This window comes from Andrena cerasifolii, chromosome 3, assembly GCF_050908995.1.
Source record: "Andrena cerasifolii isolate SP2316 chromosome 3, iyAndCera1_principal, whole genome shotgun sequence".
Lineage (NCBI taxonomy): Eukaryota > Metazoa > Arthropoda > Insecta > Hymenoptera > Andrenidae > Andrena > Andrena cerasifolii.
The window spans coordinates 15,054,980-15,075,944 of record NC_135120.1 but is presented as its reverse complement, the minus strand read 5'-3'; the positions used below and the strand labels follow the sequence as shown (position 1 = coordinate 15,075,944).

The 20,965-nt window shown below is 47.1% G+C and overlaps 1 protein-coding gene across 1 annotated transcript in view; it reads left to right on the top strand.

Moving 5' to 3' along the window:
* The first annotated feature begins 1,728 nt into the window (after nucleotides 1-1,728).
* The window catches only part of LOC143366873 (phorbol ester/diacylglycerol-binding protein unc-13-like), a 66,508-nt gene continuing 47,271 nt past the window's right edge, over nucleotides 1,729-20,965 (top strand). The window contains exon 1 of the mRNA XM_076808296.1: nucleotides 1,729-2,328. Coding sequence (XP_076664411.1) covers nucleotides 2,307-2,328 — 22 coding nt within the window. The 5' untranslated portion in view covers nucleotides 1,729-2,306. The remainder of the gene's footprint in view (nucleotides 2,329-20,965) is intronic.

Genomic DNA, 20,965 nt, shown 5'->3' with positions numbered 1-20,965 from the left:
CGGGACGTCGCGTCGTGGCGATCAGTGCGAGTACGAGTTTATACGTAGAGAGCAGTGGTGAAACTCGGTGGTCCGGTTCGCGACGTTTCCCGTTCAATTTCTCTCGTGGTGCGCGTTACCATTACCCACCCCCTCGTGGCCCCTCGCGCCCTCGTTCATCGCTCTTCCTCCTATCCTTTTCCCTCCGTTTCTCTCTCCTCGTCTCTCTCTCTCTACCTCTCCCTCTGGTTTTGCACCCCTTCCTCTCGTCCTGCCTCTCGCTTAACCAGCAAAGCTCGATCCGTGCACGTACGAGAGCACGCAGAGCTTGGCGCGTTCCTTATTTCGCTATTTTCCCCCTGGTTCCGTTTCGTTCCGTGTCCGTTCCGGTGTTCCCCTGGCCGGGCCTCTGATCGCGGTGAAATGCTGGTAACCGGTGGTGGCTCGCGGCGGCTGCAAGGACGAGGCGGGTGTCGTTGGTGTACGGTTCCTTGACGAGCACGGGGTACGTGCGAACCGGCGCATGCACTGCAGCCCCTGCTACTATGATAATAACGAGAAAGGTGGCACGGTGGGCGCTCCTCCTGAAGCGAGAGGCGCTCGGCCGAACCTACGGTGCACAAAAGAGGTCCGAACAAGCACCCCGCGGTGCCACGGCGATGCTGCCTCGCTCCACCGGCCGGGTAGATGACAACATCCACACCGACACCGACACCGACACCGTGCTGGCCACCGACCCTCAGAGGACCAGCAGCCGCGTCGCGTTGCCGCTGCCGTTCCCGTTCCCGTGCTACTACCACTACTATCGCCCCTGCTACCCTCGTGCTGCTGGTATCGTCGCCACGCTGTTAAGCTCAGACCGCTGCACGTTCACCGACCACGTTCGCCGCGAGCAGGACGACACTTGGCCCCTGCCAATCGCGAGGATCGACGAGACGCGAGCGAACCCGACCGACAGTCTAATAACGCGAGCAGCAGCAGCAGCAGCAGCAGCAGAAGCAGCATCGACCGAGTCGAATGTCGAGGAGCAACAGGAGGAGCTAGACGGCAAGCAGGGACAGGAGAGCGTGGCGACAGGTGCAGAGGACGAGGCAACGGTTCCCGAGAGCGTGGACAGTAACCGCCTTAGCCGGCAGAACGTGCGAGGAGCACGGCGATTTTGCGCGTGACCAACAGCCCCTCGCTGTTACGAGTCCGATTCGCACGGTAACCGCCGGTTACGTGTGACGACGGGTCACGGATAGAACGGAACCCCTCGTGGATAACAGTGAACGCGACACACAAAAACCACAAACACACAAACACACAGACACACACACACACACACGTGTAACATAGAGCGCGGCTAAGTAATTAGTCGTTTGCTATCGGTCAGCCCGGCGAGATTCTATCGGGCTCCTATATACTCAGAGTGCCGGGTGTTACGGAACCAAGTACGCGCGTGATTCTCGGTGTGGTGGATGGCCAGCGGGCCGAACGGAGTGCGCGTACGTACAGGAGCCGTGAATTGATGCGCTCGGGTCGGGCCTGACGGAGCCCCAGGGCTGGCGAGTACGCGCGAACTCGCCGGTGCCGAGCAAATAAAAGGAACAGAGGCGTCGGGCGAGTGGCTCGCCTAGATATACACGTATAGAGGGTGAGGAGAGGTATTTTCTCGTTGTATACGGTGCACGCGTGCCGGCGCGTGTCCACGGAGACACTCGTTGCGAGAAAGGACACGCTTGTGGCGCAACGTAGTCCAGCAAACAAGGGAAATAGAGAAATAACAAGAGCCAAGAAACGGGGAGAGGCGTTGATATCGACTGCCCGTTCCATTCGTACTCCTGCTCTGAAATTTCCATTCGTGTAGCGCCATATCGCGACACATATAGTATACATATTGTACCGTTCTCTGTCTCTCTCTCTCTCTCTCTCTCTATCTCTCTCTCTCTCTCTCTCTCTCTCGCTCTCCTTGTCTCTTTCTCTTTCTCTGTAATATTTACATATATATACTTACCTATTAAACACAGCCATACATACATATATATATATATATACATATATGCACGTATAAACACACACGCGTGTCTCTCTCGCATTCACACGCCATATGCGTGGCCACCAGGCGCACAGTGCGAACGAAAATAAGTAATATACCGGTGCGGAAAAGGGGCCTGTACGACATATACGCGAGTGTGCTCCTTCGATCCGGCGTCTCCCTCGTTATATAGCTGCATCACTTTCCTACGGATCTCCACGCCGCGCCACGCCGCGCCGCGTCAAGTGCCCGCTCGGCCAATTAAGCGAAACTCTCAGCGTTAAGCCGATCTAACCGAACATCTTCGAACATGTCGCTGCTCAGCGTTACGGGTGAGTATTTATACTATCTACTTATATCACGAGGTTATTCTTTCGTCGGTTCTTAGGTTCCGCGTGTTCGAGGCGGCGAAACTAGAGCACTATTCCTTCGGACGAGATTTTTGTTGCTCGGTAGATGCAATTTGAAAATTTTCCCATTAGCGGAAGTGCGAGAGTACACCTGGCGGAAACGAAGCATTCCTTTCGTTGGTGCTTAAGAAGAATTGATATACTTATAGTTCACTGTACTATGTAACTACAACTCTATACCTAACTAGTTTTATTGCCGTGGAAAGTTTAGGTTCATTAAAGCTGGCAATGGAATCTATAACAGATTCCTAACTCTTGATCCGCCTGTCGTTTGTAAGGAGAGAATGAAAGGGATGCGATCGCTAATGGGAGGTCATCCTCGTACTGTTCAGCATATAATTTTACGATGAACTTTAAAGGTTATCGTCATCGCGTGGACATTCGCCGTAATTGTTTTTCCGCGTAATGCTGTCGTTGTTAATTAGAGTATTTTGTTCCGAGTCGGTTTGCGCGAAATCTCTCTGGAAGCCCGTGAAATACAGTTATAGAGCCGGCGATAAAGTAAGGTTATAGCAGCGTGCAGGGATGGCCGCCCCAAAACGGCTCGAATATTTCACGGCGCCCTCGTCAGATTTAAAACTTCTTCCTGTTTTTGAATAAGCTGTTCGAGGATACCGAGCAGTCGGTGTGCTTGCAGGAGTGCAGAAATATTCAAAGCGCGGGGGCGGTAGTAGGCGAAAGCAAAGTTTTCTAAGACGCGTGGACAGAATGTTAAATAGGAGGTGGAGTTGCGAAACGACTGCACATCTTAACACTGGCAAGCAATATTTTAGAACACATAGAAATTCGGGTTCCCGCTGCTGCAAAATTTTAAATTTTTCTTCTCCACAAGCAGCAGCTTTTTTTCATCAGCATCTTTCTGTCCTTTTTCTGCCTCGTATTCGCAGTGGTTCTTGACATGCATTTCGTAGTCCCACATTCTGATCCTCTTACGTAAAATGTACATGAACTATGTTTTATATGTACAACTGGATTGAATTACTACATTTTCCTTATATTAAACAACGCTAATGAAGAGAACTGTAAAGCGAAAAATAATATACTTTGAAGGCTGTAATTTAATTCATTATTGCGTTGGAGGCATAAAGGTTCTCTGTTGGAGAATTGTAAGACCGAAGTGTACCAGGAAAAAATCCACTGCCAGTTCCTGAGCGAATAAACGCCTGAGAGGCCAATCTGATATCTCAAATCAGAATTTCGTGCTTAGAATCAGTTTAATACTAAATTTTATTGAACTGCTGCTGAGTCGACTGAGAATTTCAACTGTCTTTGTTAGGAGATTGCGTAGGGTTTTTAAGGCTACGTATTCGAATAGGAACGAACATGGCTACGGTGACACAACAAATTTCCGATTGTAATAGAAATGTTTACCTTGGTGTAAAATACTTAGCTAAATGGAATTGGTATAGTATGATATATAAACTGAAGGCACGAAGCAATGGCACTTCGTGGAAAGTCTTCTTTCGTGTATGAAGTCCCTTCTACGAATCCGTTAGATTATCTTCTATAATGCAGATGACAATTTGCTAGATAGCACTTCTTACGTATATCTATGTACAAGCGAGGTTTACATTTAAAACAGCAGCTACGCAGCTTTTCTGTCAATATTTCTCTCTGCTCTGCAACTTCCATTTATCCTTATCTACTCATTTTCCTTTGTTGAGCTCCGCGAACGAGTTCTACTTAGAAAAACACTTTTCGCGTGAATAGATTACACATCGAGATAGGTGCCTCCATTTCCTAGCAAATGAAAGAGGCACGTAACGTAAAGCAAATTTGTTCGACCGTCGAGTATATTCGCCTTTATTTTTCGCGCAAACGATGGGAATGTAGGTGCAGGTAGATGGTGAATTAGAAACAGAAAAGGGAAACGCAGAAACTTTTTAAAAGCCCAATGGGTTCTCTGCTGTATCGTAAGACATTTTTATTTAATCGCGCGGATTATTTCTGAAGTTCAAATTACGCGTGGAGCTGTTCTACGCAGCAATTACGAAAATGACCAAAGTTGAGAATTGCATTTCGGACAACGAGCCCTCGTAAGGTAGATAGGATGTCTTTTTTATTGGAAAACCATTCGAAGACGGTGGATAGGTTGGAGCTGGACGTAGTGTTAAGAGTCGACGTGATAATTTCATTGGTATCGAGTAGCACGATTAGGCTGGCCCTCTTTTATTTTAGTAGCTAGACGTCGGGGCATGTTCTCCTGTATTCGATTACCTACTCAATAGAGTTTAATCGATGGTTAACCTTTGCACCAATTATTAAACCTTTTCCCCTTACTGAACTAACTTCAATTGTCTGGTTTGGTTAAGAATACATTTGGCTAGCTGGATTTTCCCATTCACGCTGTATCTTTATTTTCCCACCAAGTCATAGAAGAATTCCGTTCTCCAATATTTATACGGTTAGCGAAGCGTCTGGGATTTTCTCTCTATTCCGACTTTTGTGCTCCCAGCTCGCATGGCCTGGGTATTGAACGATTTAACCGAGTAGTATAAACGACCAAGAGAAGAGTTGCTTGAAAAGATATTTCTGGGTTAGGCTGGCTCGACCGTTGACCACTATCGATACTCTCTAATGTGGCTTTTGAAGTCCCGTGGCCATTGAGTTCGTGTCCTGTGAACGCTAAAGTTCATCGATCTTATTCACACACTGCCGTATACACGCATACGTATCGAGGTGCGTCCTTTCTTCATAAATCCTTTGTCGAATGATACACAGAACAGTGACTCTTCAGGATGGCGTCCTCACCCCTACAATCGTTTCGTCCAAGGAAGTTTCCACGGTGCCCTAACGAGCCCTCAACGAAGCCCAACTGTCCGCCACAACCGTCAGGCAGTTTATAGCGAACGCGTCCGTCGAATTACAGCGCGAGCAATGAGATCAAAAGTGTCCCTCTCCGTTTAACTAGGCGCAGAGTGTCAATGGCGACGACAGTAAACCCCGATCGATGAAATTCTCGGTACCAGCGTCCACGCTTTGCCCGGAAAAATCAATGTGCGAGCGATGTGCCCGTAACGACGTATCCCTGTAGCAATCCTTTCCGCAGACGGAACGAGGCTGAATGGTAAGAAGGTATTGACCAGAGTAATACCGGGTAGCAATTCTCGATGCTTATTTTATCGCTGTTCCATATCTGGTCATAAATATCGTCGGAACACCTTCCCTCCCCGGAACTCATCCTGTTCATCTAGGCACGTAGACGCACGTGCACGGATCGCGTAGGTGTGTTCAGGTGGTAACGTTCCTCTGGCCAGCGGTATGCAGTCGGTGGGTACACTGATAACAAAGCGTATGAGTGTTCGCCGTCTATGTCTACGGGGTAGCAAACCAGAGAGAGGTAGAGTGAGAGAGAGAGGGAGAAAGAGAGACAGAGAGAGAGGGTGGGAGTAGAGGGAGAAAGAAGGAAGATAGAGGAGAGAAGGAGTAAGAAAGAGAGGGAAAGAGAGAGAGAGAGAGAGCGAGCGTAGTGCAACGGTTGACCCCGGTACACGGGGTCATTCCCTTCTTCAACCACCGCCAACCCCCACTGCCTCCGGTTCTACCGTTCACCTACCCTCCCTACTACTGCCTCGCTACCCCTTCTCGGATCCTCCCCGTATCCTCCACCAACGCTACCATCACGACCACGCAACTCCCGGCTCTCTCCTCTCGGCTGCTTGCTTGCTTGCTTGCCCGGCCAGCGATGTAGCTACGAGGTGCTACGGGAACGTAAACTCCTGTGCATACGCTGGCTGACAAGGACGATCTCGAGCGAACCTCCACCTAGATCTTCCTTTGCCTGTCAGACCATAAGACAGGTAATAACTTACGAGGTGTTTGATTTATGGTAATGTTGACAGGGACGGGTTCAAGCGCGTATCGAATGGCACGGCATGGCTCGCCGCGAATCGAGCCAATGACGTTGCCATTAGGGTTAGCGGAGTGTGATTACAAAGGGCATTGGTACAGGCCGAAAAGTTAGAAGGTTACGTCTCGGTCTCGCTCCTCCGGCAAGTCGTGGTAGATTATTCTAAGGAGCAGGTGATTTCTTTCTCTATCGATCCTCTTGGAATGGATGGGAAAACAGCGTGGATAAGTCGGGAAAGATTAATAGGAGAATCCTTCGAGTTTCACAGTTCCGGAGATTGCGCGGATGAAATTTAAATGTAACTAGAATTTATGTCGGGCGGGATATGCATCGCGCCGGTGACTAGGGCTCGCGTGGCGGCTTTATTTATTTGCCAGCGTTGTATTGACGATCAAAATAGGTCGGCCGATTCGGTGAAAAATCGATGCCTCGCTCCTTCGCGACTGCTACCCGAGGATATCGTCTCGCGCCGCGAAAGCCAGTCAGGAATCACGGTTTATTGCCGGAGTAGATCGATCCACTGAAATATTGACGACAGCATGGAGCGGTATCGATCGAGAATCGAAGATCACGGTGTCGAGTGTATTCGCGGGTGTATATTTTTGACTCGCCACGGCGATCCAGGTTATTCGGGTCACCTCGAAATCCAAATACGTCGGCGGCAACGAGACTAATAAACGGAATGCTTTCGCGCCGCCTCTGATTACGAGCGCCTTGCCAGTTATTATAAAAATGAAAGTACAGAAAATGGGACACTCTGGAGTAGATTTTCTTAGGGAAGGCCGCGAAAAGGAGCCCCGTTAATTCATTCGTGATCATGTAAGTGCGAATTCCTGCCGTTTCCGTCACAAAAGACCTCGCGGTCGCGACAATGGCGGCCTCGGGAAATCTCAGGGGCAAGGGGGGTGGTGAGGAACAGAATAGAAAGAGTTCCCACGATAACGACATGTTATTAAAAAAAAAAAAAAAGAAAAAGGAAAAAGTAAGTCGACGTTTGGTTCTTCGGGCTTTGAGCTCTCGTTCCCGATTGATCTTCCATACATGCAGTCGCTGTATTACCATTAAAATTCCCCGTATATTCAGAGGATTACGCAGAAACGAATGAGTACTATGATCAAGAGTATATTAATATTTGGCTGACGCGTTATTCTGTAGATAACTCTGCCGTTGATAGAGATTTAGCGTGCTCGGAGGGTGGCTTTTGCGTCTCTCTGTGCACGTATCTCTAAAGTGAATGCGTGGAAAGCAGAAACGTTAGAGCGTCGCTCGTTGATGAATATCGTTTGAAATATACCTACTCGGGCAATTTGCTGGGCGTTACATATAGGTATCGAATAGAAAGAAGGATGATACGGGAAAAGAGTCCAGCTACTGTTTACTCGATCTATTATACATACTTATACCTTTTTACTCTTTTTTCCCTCATGCTTCATTTTTCTTCCTCGTCTTTGTTGTATACTCAAAGGATTCGCGCTCGCAAATACCCCCGCGCTCGTGCTTTTTCTTCTCCATTCGCTGCGTATAATATTTTCAATGACAATGTCCCTGCCAGAGACCTACTTTTTGCAACTCGCACTTAGAAAGGGAATACAACGTTGCATTTGAACGCCGCGTTTTTCACCATGTCGTGGAAATGTGTCATCGTTAATGGAGATGCATCGCCTACAATAACGAGGACAATCTATTTTGCACTGGTAAAGGCCGGCCAAACTTTATTTTGGACGGACTTCGCGCGGAATCGTCATCGCGGGATTCCATTCACGAATGCTCCGGTAGATCTGGAACGATTGGGAAACAATGTTACTAGATTCAGAGCATTGCTAGGGTGAACATAACTTTCCCTTGTCCTTGTTTAACTCGCGAAGGAATTAGACACGACGCAGTTGCTTTTCTTAATTCAAATATCTACGCTTTCTTCGATGATTATCCTAATCCTTCCCCCGTAATTTCCCGCCGCAGATCTTGCCAACATTCCCAGAAGCCTTCCTCCATTCCGCCACAATTTCCCGGCCGGAGAGTGATGGTTTTGCAACGTGATTTTCTCCGTGAAGTGTAGCTTATTAAAATACGCTATAGTAACTTCTTTGTCGAGGAACGACGACGGGTTTACTCGATATCCGATATCCTCGCTATTTATCGAAGAGTTTAATTCCATACAATGCGAGTCATAACGGGAATATGAAATTGCATTTGCATGCGAGTTGCACGAGCCTTGTAAATGTTCCGATCCCGTGAATTTCCCTTGGCGGAGCCTTCACCCTCCGAGAAATGTCGCTTCGACGCCCTGGCATATTATAACCCCGGCTTCTGTTATTTCTTCTCGCTCATCGCGCTTGGACGTCTCAGGTGAGAGGCTTCGTTGCTGATTCACGGTGTCCTGCGCTGCCTCAAATTTCACAACGTGCAGTGTGCACGGCGGCGGGAGTCTACTGGGCTGCTAGGCTCCTTCCGAATGAGAATAGGAAACGTTATCGAGCACGAAAACGGTTCCGAGGTTACCGCTCGCAAACGAAGGTAGATCTTGTCTTTCGTGGCGAACGATATTTCCCAGGCATTCTCGCCCAGCCTGTGTAAAATGAGACACCCCACCATTGTTCGATTGTTCCCTTCGTCGAGGGTGCTTTAAAGATATTATCCTAAATGTAGTACAATTCCATCTCTTCCTCTAAACGGGAATAATTTATGCATGGAATTATTTCTGATTTCGGTGGAGAAACTTTTATGCAAGGCGAACGCTGTTCAGTTTACACTTTCCGCCAGAGCACGTCCTTATCTGCTGTCACTGTGACGTCAAGCAGATGTAATGACGGCATACAGATAGATTAGAAGCAGATACAGGGGTTTGCTCCAGGATTAGTCAGCCACGCTCTTCAAAGCGTCCTCTTCTACTCGTATACACCTCGACGTACGGTTATTTCCCTTTAGGTTACCCGTCACAACTTCATGGATCGTTTCTTCGCTGAGCCACCGCGCTCCGAGGAGGCACCAAAGGCGACGGGGAGTAGCTTTGCAGGTCAAAAATTCAGCGCGCCGGAAGGTTGGACCTCCTCTTTTCACGCCGGCACCCGCAGCTGGCTCAGACAATATTTTCGAAAAGCTTCCCCGCATCCTTGCCCCTCGTCCCTCGAGGACCTCCTTCGGGTTACTGGCTTCTCTGTAGTCCACTTAGGTTGATTGAAGGGGTGGGCTCCGGCAAGCAAATAGAAGGCGATTTCGAGCGGCTGCCCACTAAAAATAACGATCGGGCCCGGGTCTAAAGGTTCTGCGCGTCGTAGAAATTTGTGCTTGTCTTCGCCGGCGAGCTATCCGGTGGCCTGGCACCGATGATACCGGCGGGAGCGGTGGACCCGCCCGGAATGAACTTTAGGAACGCTTTGATCCAAGCTACCGTTGGCACTTTGTGCCCCTTATATCGTTGCCCCGGCGCCGATATATCAGGATGCCCCGAAAAGGTATGCGCTCTAAATTGAGCAGCCAGGTTAATACCGCGTAGATGCACGACAGGTGGTTCGACGAAACTTGGAAATTCCTGCTTTTCGGCTCCGGCGTCTACGCGAATGCCTCGTTCAGGGCATTTTAAAACAAGCCCGGCGCGCGTTCGCCGCATGCCTCGCTCTCCGGCGTTAAATACTTTGTATAACGGGGGAGATCGCGTGAAGTAGCGGGGACATTTCTTGGGATTGAGAGCCTTGGTCAGGAAACTGACTATTGAACAGTACCGTGGAACATTGCTGGTAGAATTTCTCTTGGAAAATTTAGAAGACGAGGTGTATCGCATAGTCAGCCTGCCTTAGGCCTCTCCCGGTGAAGTCACTGCGCGATGACTCCGTATTTTCCAAATCTATGAACTCGTTGTCGTGCTCGCTTCCCATTCGCATGCTTCGATATCGTCAAACTACGGAAGTAGATTTTGCAGACTGTTCCACGTGGCGAATAATGTCATGCAATTTGCCACGGCCGCGATCCTCCAATTGTGCCTAGCGTTTAATGGCAGGGTGGCTAGGGTTTTTCGTGCCGGACCATTTTTCTTCGGGGCACGGAAGTCGCACGCAAAACGGACTTTCGCCAGCCTCATAAATATTCATTTCCTGCAAAATTGTCTGTGGAAGCGGTGGTTAAAACTCCGCCGAGCATGTCACCTATTACAATTGCGCGTACATTCTCGTTTAAATAAATAAATAGATTTCATAAGGCTCCTGGGCTGTACAGATGTAACCGTTTACCCGTTGCACCGGCGCGACGCGTTTCGTCGGAAGGATCGCAGGTGATTAACAAAAAGGGCTGGCTGCGAATCAGTAATAATTCGTTAGATTTCATTCCGTGCACAATTGTCAGTGACGCGTCTATGAACGACGGGATACATCTCCATTTTCAAGCGTTCAGAGCCAGATAACTAGGTATCGTGGGGTTTTCAAGCGGAGGGGGTAGGAATCCAATATGAGGATCCTGTGGGAGTTTGTAGCCGCAGGAAGGATCTTCCTTGGTTAAGGATACGAGCATCGTCATTATAAATGGGGTGCTTTGAACCCGCGGAGGGAGCAAGGAGGGCTGAAGGAAAGAAGGAGACAGAGGAAGCAATAGCTTGACTGTCACCAGACAGCGGAGTATGGATTCTCTCGTTCCTTTTTCTCTCCTTTCCGTACATCTCTCGACCCTCTCTACCTCCCCTCCTTCTCATCCGGCCCTCCTCTTCCCTCTGCCTTTCTATTTATTTCCGATAAACGGGAAAAATCCATGACGCGCAGAAATCAGGATCCCTGAAAGGAAATTTCAACGACGCGTTCGCCAGCGTGTTTGAACAGTGGAATAGCGTTATTAAAACGCATGCATATATTTCAATATAACATAGAGGCGTTAATCTAGGCTCAAGTTAATCTTTTAATTCAGCCAGAGATATCTGTGTCCGACGCTGCCCACGATAAAAATGCAAGATTCGTTTAAAATACACCATTAATTCTCTGGATGGACCTGAAGTGGAATGGAGAGACGTTTCCACTTGCCTCCTCGATACGTTTATTAGAAGCCGTGCGTTTATTCCGCTAGTTCCCCCGGAACCGCAGGGCAACGAGTTCTTCCACCTTCCACGGCTCTTTCCGTCGACGCGTATAAGGTTTTCGAAAAGGTCGACGCCATTTACGAGGCGAGCAGAGCCGATCCATCTATTCGGCTTGTTCCGTGGAACATGCCCACCACGTCATCCGCCCTCGCAGTTCCGTTGCTACGTAGGTCGTGTAATTTTCGCGTGGCCGTGCCCGATGCACGTGGAGCCAACTACGCTGATGGTTATTGGTTTCATGGGGCAGCTGGCAATCGAAAATTCCACGAGTGAAGAGAGCAACGTAGGCGGCCGAGTTCACGTGCCGGCGAAGGGGGTTAATTACGCGCGAAAACAATATTATCGAACGAATTATCGGACTGGAGAGAGAAACTCCGTTAAGTGCAGGTCCGACGGGGCCGCTCGTTACCAGCCTCCTCCGCTGTAAATGTACTTGCACGGTATAAATTATTTAGGCGGACGGCCAATTGCCCAGATTCAAGGGGACCTCTGTTCCCCCTTTAAAATTTTATCCACCGTCCCTCTCGTGCCGGTTTAATCGCTTTGCTGTGCGCTGGTTTGACCGAGATTTTCACTCGTCGTCGAGATGCTTCCTTCTTCTCCTTCGCTTCTCAGCCTCCCTCTGGTTCAAAGGATTTGTAAACGCCAAGCAGAACGCAAAGCTTCGCCCGTAGGAACGGGGCGGAACGATTAAAGATACGAGAAAGGTGGGCGAGCGAGACCCAATGGTTTTCAGTGCTCCAGTTTTTGTTACGTTATCGTTATGGATTTATGTATCCGTGTGCAGCTGCGATGCTGCTAGGTAGCTGTTCCCTTTTAATGGAACTCTATATTTTATTGTTTCGCGTGGTTCTGCGCGATTTCAGGCTCCTCTGCGCATTGTTCTCCTGAAAATGCAGTTGTATATGTCAAGAGTGGAAAGATAACGGAAAAGAAATTCTTGGCGGAGGAAGTAGGTATAAATTACGCTTTGGGCTAGTTTGCAGATTATTCGGTGTTACGGTCCGATCTTGTAATTACTTTTGCTCTTGTTATCAGCGGGCTTCCCAGCGCTAAGTACTTGCACAATTTCCCGCGGTAATAGGCCACAGCTTATTACCGCGATATACGCAGGACTTTGGGGAGCTTTTGGGAATATTTATTGCGCGCTGGCGCGAGATGTTTATTGTGCTTGAGTCAGGCCATCGAGTCGAAAGATGCGCTGAACATTTTATGGCTCGGTAATCTTCCTCCTTCGATGCACATGCCCGCAGGGGGGCGACACCCTCTTTATCGCGTACATCCTTGGACGTCACTGGCAAATCATCTCCCGATGAGTTTAATCGAGGATTACAAAGATAATTGAAGCCCTCGTAACTTTCGAATCCAACACTTTGATACTTCGCTTGACACACGGGGCGAAATGGCGTTCTGTAAATTAGCCTGCGGTAGTTTATACACCGAACACTTGATACTCGAGGGTTCCATCACGCACGGGACTCGTTGGATGTGATATCGATTTGTCTTGGTTTACGAGTCCAACGACCGATATTAACGAAAACGAGAGAGAGAGAGAGAGAGAGAGCTTCGAAAAATCCCTTCTCGCAGGGCAATTTATTGTAGCGATAAAGGCAACTTTATTTTCCTGCTAGTCGCGCTATTGATGACTCTGCCCGAAGACAAAGGATTTATCGATCACTCGGGCACCGAATACGATTCTTCATCAGTCCACGTGAAATCGTAAGTTTCGTACATGAGATATTGGATTTCACGGTAGAAAGAAGACGGATACGAGTACGCCTTGATTTACGCCTTTCGGGAAACGAAGGGAAATGTAGCGACGAGCGGTATCGAATGTTACGTCGCCTATGGAACGCCTTATTGAGCAAGGAAACGAACGATCCCTGATTGACTTTTCAATTGAAAAAAAAGAGTATTCTACGTATTACGAAAATCACTGAATGATACCGTTTACTCTGCTGTAGAGCGATTGAAACTTCTCCAAGCACCAGGCCACTAATGCTAAGAATGGGAAAAATGTGGTAGTTGGGAAGTTACGAAGTGCAAAGGACGCTCGTATCGTTCAATACCGAGCCCTGAATAAATTAGAATCTCATTCGGAGGGGGGGCATCAAACTGTTTGATTTTATCGTGGGAGGAAACGGTCGGGTTTTATTGGTTTCCGAGGGGTTTTAGGGGCCCTTAGGATAAAAAGGGATAAGACATCATATCCGTGATCTCGGGAATTCGTTCGATTCACTCTTGGAGGGCGACGTATAAATCGCGTGTCATCATTCCAGGCACGAAATGTAACGCAGCGAAAATTGTAATTACCCGGCCCCACTTTAATCTATTTCCACCGTCGCAATTTTAACCTTCGGGGATACTTCTACGATGTTTTACATAGTTCGCCGAGGTGTGTAACACCGCGAGCTTGGTAGAAATTCCCGATACCATCGTGGCAAATAATTAGCGAGCACGCGACGCCGAATATCTCAGGATCGTGTCATTCCAGTTTTCCGTTTCTTAAAATACGCACGCACGCCGCACCAATAAAGCCATATGTTCACTTAAGGATGATTCTGGAAAAACCGTGATGGACGATAATCGCAAATATCGTTATCTTATCTTCCTCGTACGTCGAGTCTCGGACATGTAGAACGCCATTGAGTCAGATTTATAGCCATTGATCGTTCCTCCCGCGCTCGCAGCGTTCGATGGTAACCTTCTTCTTTAAAAAAAATCCTTTTACGCGCAAGTTGTACAGGAAACCTTCTTCTGTTAGCATTTGCTTAAATAATCTATAACGAAACTGGTTAAAAAAAAAATGAAATTTTCAGCTCGTACGTGTGTATTATTATTCGACGTAACGATGATAATCTTGTTAAATTGATACGTTGGAAATACAGAGTGACTGATGGAGTCGGTTTGATATTCGGTACGGAGCGAGCTTGAACGGACGATTAATATCGCAAATCAGCTTAAAGCAGCACGACCGTATTGCACTATTGATTCCACTTAATGACTACAGTCATTAATGCCTGGCGGTAGTTTCATTGATGACGAATCGTCGTAGAAATCACCGGCAAGACCGTCAGTGGAGCACGTAACTTCGCTACTCAAGCAATTAATTCGTTCCGCAGGGTACGGAAGGTACCTTTGATTTATCTCGTTAGTGATTCCGTAATTACGATGAATCTTGGCCGCTGCACCTGTGACTGGATACGGGGGCGAGCTCAAAGGTCAGTAGCACGCTGCAGAGATCTTGCGAAACTTAACAAACTTGCTGGAGACGTTCTTCCCTCGCCTGATATTCATTACGCTATAATTTCGCGTGGGACCAATTGCAGCGTCAACGAAATACGATATTACGCACGTGCCACCTTCGGTGCCATATTTCGCCCTTTCTCTCTCTTAATTACACAAAGCGATCTAAAGAAACGGTCGAAGAACCTCCGAGGAATTCTTGTACTCGTGGAAACAGATCTTTATGGACACAGTACTCGCGAAAATTGCATCGCTAAATCAGAAAGCCGCAAATTCCCTCCAGGCACAGTTGATTTGTGGAGCCACATTAACTCTTCCGCCCCTTTTTTATGCCATCTTAAATAGTTAAGTAAAGCAGACTCTGGTTCACGTTTCCACCGGCGTTTGTTATTCGCTCTCGAAACGGCCCAGGTCTCGCTTCTGCCGCCGCTTTCTTACACTTCTTGCTGCATATTCGTAGTCGATAGCGGGGTTCCTCCGTTGCAACACGGCCACCGTAATTTTTAACGTCCCTAGAGCTTCCTCTGGGTCGCTTCATTTCCTAATCAATGGCTTATCTAACCAGGCCGCGTGTCTTTATTCTCCCTTCGACGCCGCCTCATTAGCCTTCTCGATTCCCGTCGTTCTGCTTGTTCTTTCGCGGATGCACCGAGCACAGGGCTGCCATACGTACGCGGGCGACGTGCTACGATCTTGCAGCATCGTTCGTACGTTTGGTACATGTCGGCTAATAATCCTTGGCGTCATGTGACTGCAGAAAGACGCTGTTCCACGAGGAAGCAACGACAAAGCGCTCGCACGCCAACGGACTTACGTATCGTCGGAATCTAATAAGGGAACCTCGCTAGGGGATTCCTCCGTTTTTGCATGCTCCCCTGTCCTCGCGCTCCTTTCCCTCTTTCGCATTCGACGTTCTGTAACGAGCGTTTCCAGCGCACGCTCTCGAGACGACCAGCCGCTCCCGTCCTTTTCGTATTTTCGCAGCTACCGCGCGAACAGCATTTCTATTGAAATAGAAACCAGGTAAGGGAAATGTGGAATGCCGTGCGAGAAAGATCGTTCATTCCTCCTTTTATTGTCAGCCGGGGAAAAAAACAGGCTGGCCCGAGCGTTCGAAGTGAAATTCCTTTGCCAGCGGTATTTCCTAGGCGTACACTTTGGCGCGCCGCTGTTCAGCGTTGCGAGGAATTTTTGGAAAATTGTCCCGGCGCTTGGAACAAGCGCAGGTGTATTATGTATTACCCTGGAATAGAGGTAAGAGTTCTGCCCGGCCCGAGGTCCCTCCTCAACTATTCATCTCGTTCCTCAAAATACCTGCATTGGATCGCGTCAGGTCCGAGTTCGTTTCGTACTACGTATCGCGATAAAAGATTGACGGGAAACATAGAGAGAATGTATTTATAGAATTACGTGATACGATCGATAAGATACGCTGATATGCATACATACCATATCCCAGCCATGGTAGTGACACATGGAAAGGAGGGAAAGCTGTAGCTATCGCAACTGAACTGCGCGGAATTGCATTCTTCCTACGTTTCACCAGTCATCGTTTATACCACTTGCTTCCTTATCCATAATGCCACTTTGTAAATTCAGTGGACGCTGTCAGTTTACCAGTAGATTCTCCTACTTACAACGAGAGTATTTTAGGTGTCCGCCTCCGATCATTCTGATTCTTGGATATGTTATAGAGGACCGAAAAATAAGAAATACGTGTTTTTTTATTTTCCCCCGTTTTCATATTTGGGCGGTGAAAACTGCGTTCAAAGTTAGGGTTGAAAAATCATTTTTGTGGAATATCTCGAGAACTATTAGAGATAGGGGAATAGTGTCCATGGACGAATTTTGTGTCTTTGAATGCGAAATATGACTGACTCGCCAGATTTTCAAAAAGTCCATTTGTTTAAATAATACATAAAAAATTGTTATTTTTTGTTAATAATTCTTGTAAATCTTCATCTATTTTCATGGAAATTTATTTTCTTATACTTCACAGTCGAACCGAAAATACGGATAAATCAGAATTTGTATTTCCTACAAATTAGCAAATACAATTATTATTGAAGTTTACTTATAGTAAGGTGTCCTCCTACAGGGAAATGTAGTTCTCAAGTTATCTAGAAATAAAATTCTAAACAAAACATATCTAATACGCATATAATTTGTATACTAGATATTACTTCTAGCGTGAACAAAATTGCCATTTCGAGTACGAGGTGTCTGTAGCTCTACGTTCTATTGCAAGCGGCGCACTGCGCCTTTAACGTGATTGGCTATCGTAATTAGTTTGAATGTATGCGAAGACCTTAAAATATAGTTAGAAACATTTTGGTAAAAGTAAAATAGTATGTGCAAGTTCAATTCTTGTTTTTCAAGTTCTCTCCTTGTTAGTCAGAGTCAGCGTGTACCGTAGAAACGTATCGATACATATCGGAATCCTCTGCAGAGACCATGTATCGTTATTTCATACACCGGCGTAATCACACGCGCTCCTTAATACTCGAGGAAACGATTTCCCCGGAATCCCGCGCCATGAATTCGAAATCCCTTTCCCGTCGAACGGGGACCGAAATCCAGAGGCACTCGAGTCTCTTCTTGTATCCCCGACGCGGGATGGGGGAAATCCTTATCCCTCTGGGGGATTCTCGCAAGGGTGGATCCTCGACGAAGGCACTTGAACATTTTCCGCGCGAGACGATGCAGGGTAGGTATCGAGGGAGACGCACGACGGCCATCGGCGGATCCGCGACGGGGTGGCTGATAGGGCGCGATAAGGTAGCGGATTCACGCGTCACGTAAATATTGCCTCTAATATAGCCACGTTATAAATACAACGGCGGCCAGGTTTTTCCGACGGGGCCGGGCGACATGTTCCACGGGCTCCTCGGCTCCCGTCACCGCGCCGGGGCGCGTTTTCATGCCATTGAAACGCTCACCGCCGCGGGAGAGAAAAAGCATAGGGTGGAAAGTATCCCATTAACGTGTGCACGCCAACACACCACCGTCGCTCGTGCACGGACGTGCCAGCCGTGGAACAGATACAAAGCGGGGGACGCGAGCGCTAGACAATGACGACGGAGAACGCCGACAAGAACTTCTCGACTGGTATTCATACGTAGACGCCTATTGTCTCGAGTTGTTCGAAGGCAAAAGACACGGCACGCGTACTAACTTCGTGCACACCCGTACCAATACATCCTCACCCCTTAGCATCGGCGTGCTTTTCCGTGAAATCTTCACGCTCCTCGACCATCCTTCGCCCCTCCTTTGCGGCTTGCCTCCATCCCTTCTTGCATCGTGCTTTTTAGATTATTACGTTTCGGGGGTGCTCCCCTTTTGTCCGCGTTACCCGAACGCGACTTCGTTTTCATAGCCCTTCCGTGCTCGTACCGTGCATGCACTTTAAAGGCCGAGGGTGCACGTGTGTTCCCCGTTGCGCCCCTTCTTTCGAGGTAGGTTCATTTGACCATACGATGTGGGATGCGGGATGTACGAATAATTCGCGGAATGTATTCTTCATCCACTTCGGCGACTGTTGCGCGCTCGTAAATTGTCCGGCCGGTTCCCCGGGTCCCCTTTCTTTTAAAGTATACTGCATTTCCCTTCCGTTTAATAATTTCGGTCTCGATTTACCGAATTTTTATCCGCCGTTTCCCCGTTGCCTATTGGGTTTCAATCGCATCTGGCCGCACGCCAGCTTGTATAGATATCAAAACGGCGTCATGTACGCGGTCGAGGGTAATTTTAAGTGGCTCTGGATAATTAATTTGCAAAAGAAAAGGTAATTAAGTGATATGCACCTGTTGGTAGTACCCGGCGTCCGTTGGTCGCCGGGCTTTGAATACATATTTACGCCAGCGATGCCGAAATATACGGGTCTTTTAAATTATTGCTTGCCATCCGGTTCACTGATATTGTTTCGCGGAAATTTCAGCGGTAAATGGGAGTTTTTGTGCGCCGATGGGGGCAACGACTCTCCCCCGGGATAAATGTTATGGTTTCTCGTTTAATCGATGTCGCATTCTCTTTATTTCGTTGTTACGCGTTCGGTATCAATTAAAGTTGCGCTGTTGAATTATTAATGAACGAATGAGCAGATACTTCCTGTTACATCAAGCAAAATTGTGACGGGCTGAACTGCAGTATTCTTCCTGCCCGTGTGTTTGTAATTATTGGAGCATTCTTCATGGAATTTGTGTATGCAAAATTCATGTCACGTATAAACAGATTTAATAAGAAGGAAGAATCGCAGGCTCGAAACTTTAGCGCCTACCGTATTTCGTGCACTCGTAAAGTCACGGCTTCTATGAATTGCGAGGCCAGCCCGTGTTCACTTCACCTATTACATTATCACAAGAGCGCGTTACGTGCAGTCGAGCGATTGTTAACGCGGAAAAATTAGTCTCGAGATCCTTTCGTGTCCCCGAGTCCTTTATTGAAACCCTCGACGTTACATTAATGGGACTAGGCAGTCAGAAACTCGATTTTTTTGTTGTATTTTTCGAAAGTACCACCCTTCCCGAGTAAAATGCCGTTTGGTTTATAATAAAATTCGCAAAATTAAGGATTTGACAGCCGAAAAGGTCGAGTGCGTCATAAACCATTTCTGTGCGCACGCAGGTAGACTAATTCGTCTTTCGAAACTTTAAACGCGTTTTTCTCGGAATCATATTTCCTCTTCGTTTTGCAGTGATTGCGAAAAAACGGAGGTACAAGTCGATTTGAAAAAAAGTCAGCATATGTGAAACATGTCTAGTTACGACCTGAACCTAAGCGTAAGACTGTGAAAACTTCTGTTTCGACGAAAAAAAATAAAATGGCTCTTTTCCCTGGCGAAAAATTAAGTTTCTTTAAAATTTGCCGTTTTACAGCCGGCATTTTTATAATTTTGATTTTTTTCTTTTTTAATAGGTTCAGGGTAGAATGGGGGTCAGGGCAAAGTAACATTTTTAGAGGATATTTCACAATTCAATTTCTTACGCCCAGAATCACTGCAAAATTACAGCGGCTCCAGAAAAAACACTTATATATCAGGCAATTGTAGCGCTGTCATACATATGTATATATTATTCAAATATTTTTTTTCTACTGTTTATAGTATTAACAAACATTACCCAAAAGTACTAGTCACAATTTGTGTTCATCTCCTTGTAATTAATTCGCAAGAAATACTTGATTTTCGAGCGATCTGACTGCCTAGTCCCCTTAACTAGTCGCTTTACTTAATTCGTGCGTTCGATTAAAGTAAAGTTCTAGAAAATATCCTTGTCAGATAAAATTGAACTGCCACGGGAACAGCTGATATCGACACAAGCAATGGAGGTTTGATTCCTTTCTGTGTCACGCATGAAGATACGTTGCAAACATGCTCCTTACCATGTAGGAACGTCGACTATCGCATCGGAAGGGTGCACTTTTTCGCACGATAGAATAAAGTCTCTCGATCATCGTCCTACGATAGTTAGGATTACACGCTCGCCAGCGCGTGCGACTACTGTTCGCATGTGTACCATGGCGACTTGGGTGAAGCCATTCTTGTGTGTCACAGTTAACCTTAGGCTACTACTTGCTCGAGAAGATTCTAGCCCGGTTGTCTGGCATTTATTAGTACAGTTCATCGCTTCGGACCTCTCCTGGCTTCGCGGAAGCCAGGCTCATCAGCAGGTGCAAGCAGGTATTGTTACGTGGAAGGACGAACTTACGACACGTTAGAACTCATCAAACTATGCGAGAAGGATATACCTACACACGAGTTACCCCGTGACCTTTTTGCCAGAAGTGTGTTAAGAAAAGATCCCTGTCAGACACCTATGGACGTCCACCTGTTCGAATATCTATTTACCTCTGAACAACATATTTAGAAGCCATTACATCCCGTCGGTCTTTCTCTTGACACAACCTCTAGAAACGCATCGGTTCAATCGAGTAAAATGGCAATCTGGGCGAAACTTATTCCTTGATCTGGATGTGTGACGATGAGGAATCGAATGAAGTGTGGTTCTGCCATTGGTTTTCAAGCACTTAAGGGAGAGTGGGGTAAACACGAACGCGGGGTAGTCGCGAATGCGATGGTTGCGCCGCTTTAATAATTAAAAACGATGTTCCCTCTCCACTAGCTAATAGTTTAGATCGTATCCAACGCCGGGCAGAAAGTAATAAATGCAGAACGCTCATGCTATTCAAGATAAACACAATTTATTATTTTCATCATGTTTCAAGTAGTATTTTCTCCATTTTCAATTGCATGTAATTACTGTTGAATTAATGATACAATTGTTTTTTTTTTTTAAAGCTGAAATAAAGCACTTTTTACCTACATTTTGTGACCAACGCGTTGCTTGAATCACGAATCCAATCTCTGAAATAAATTCTTTTTTATTTTTTGATGTCGTGGGATATTGACG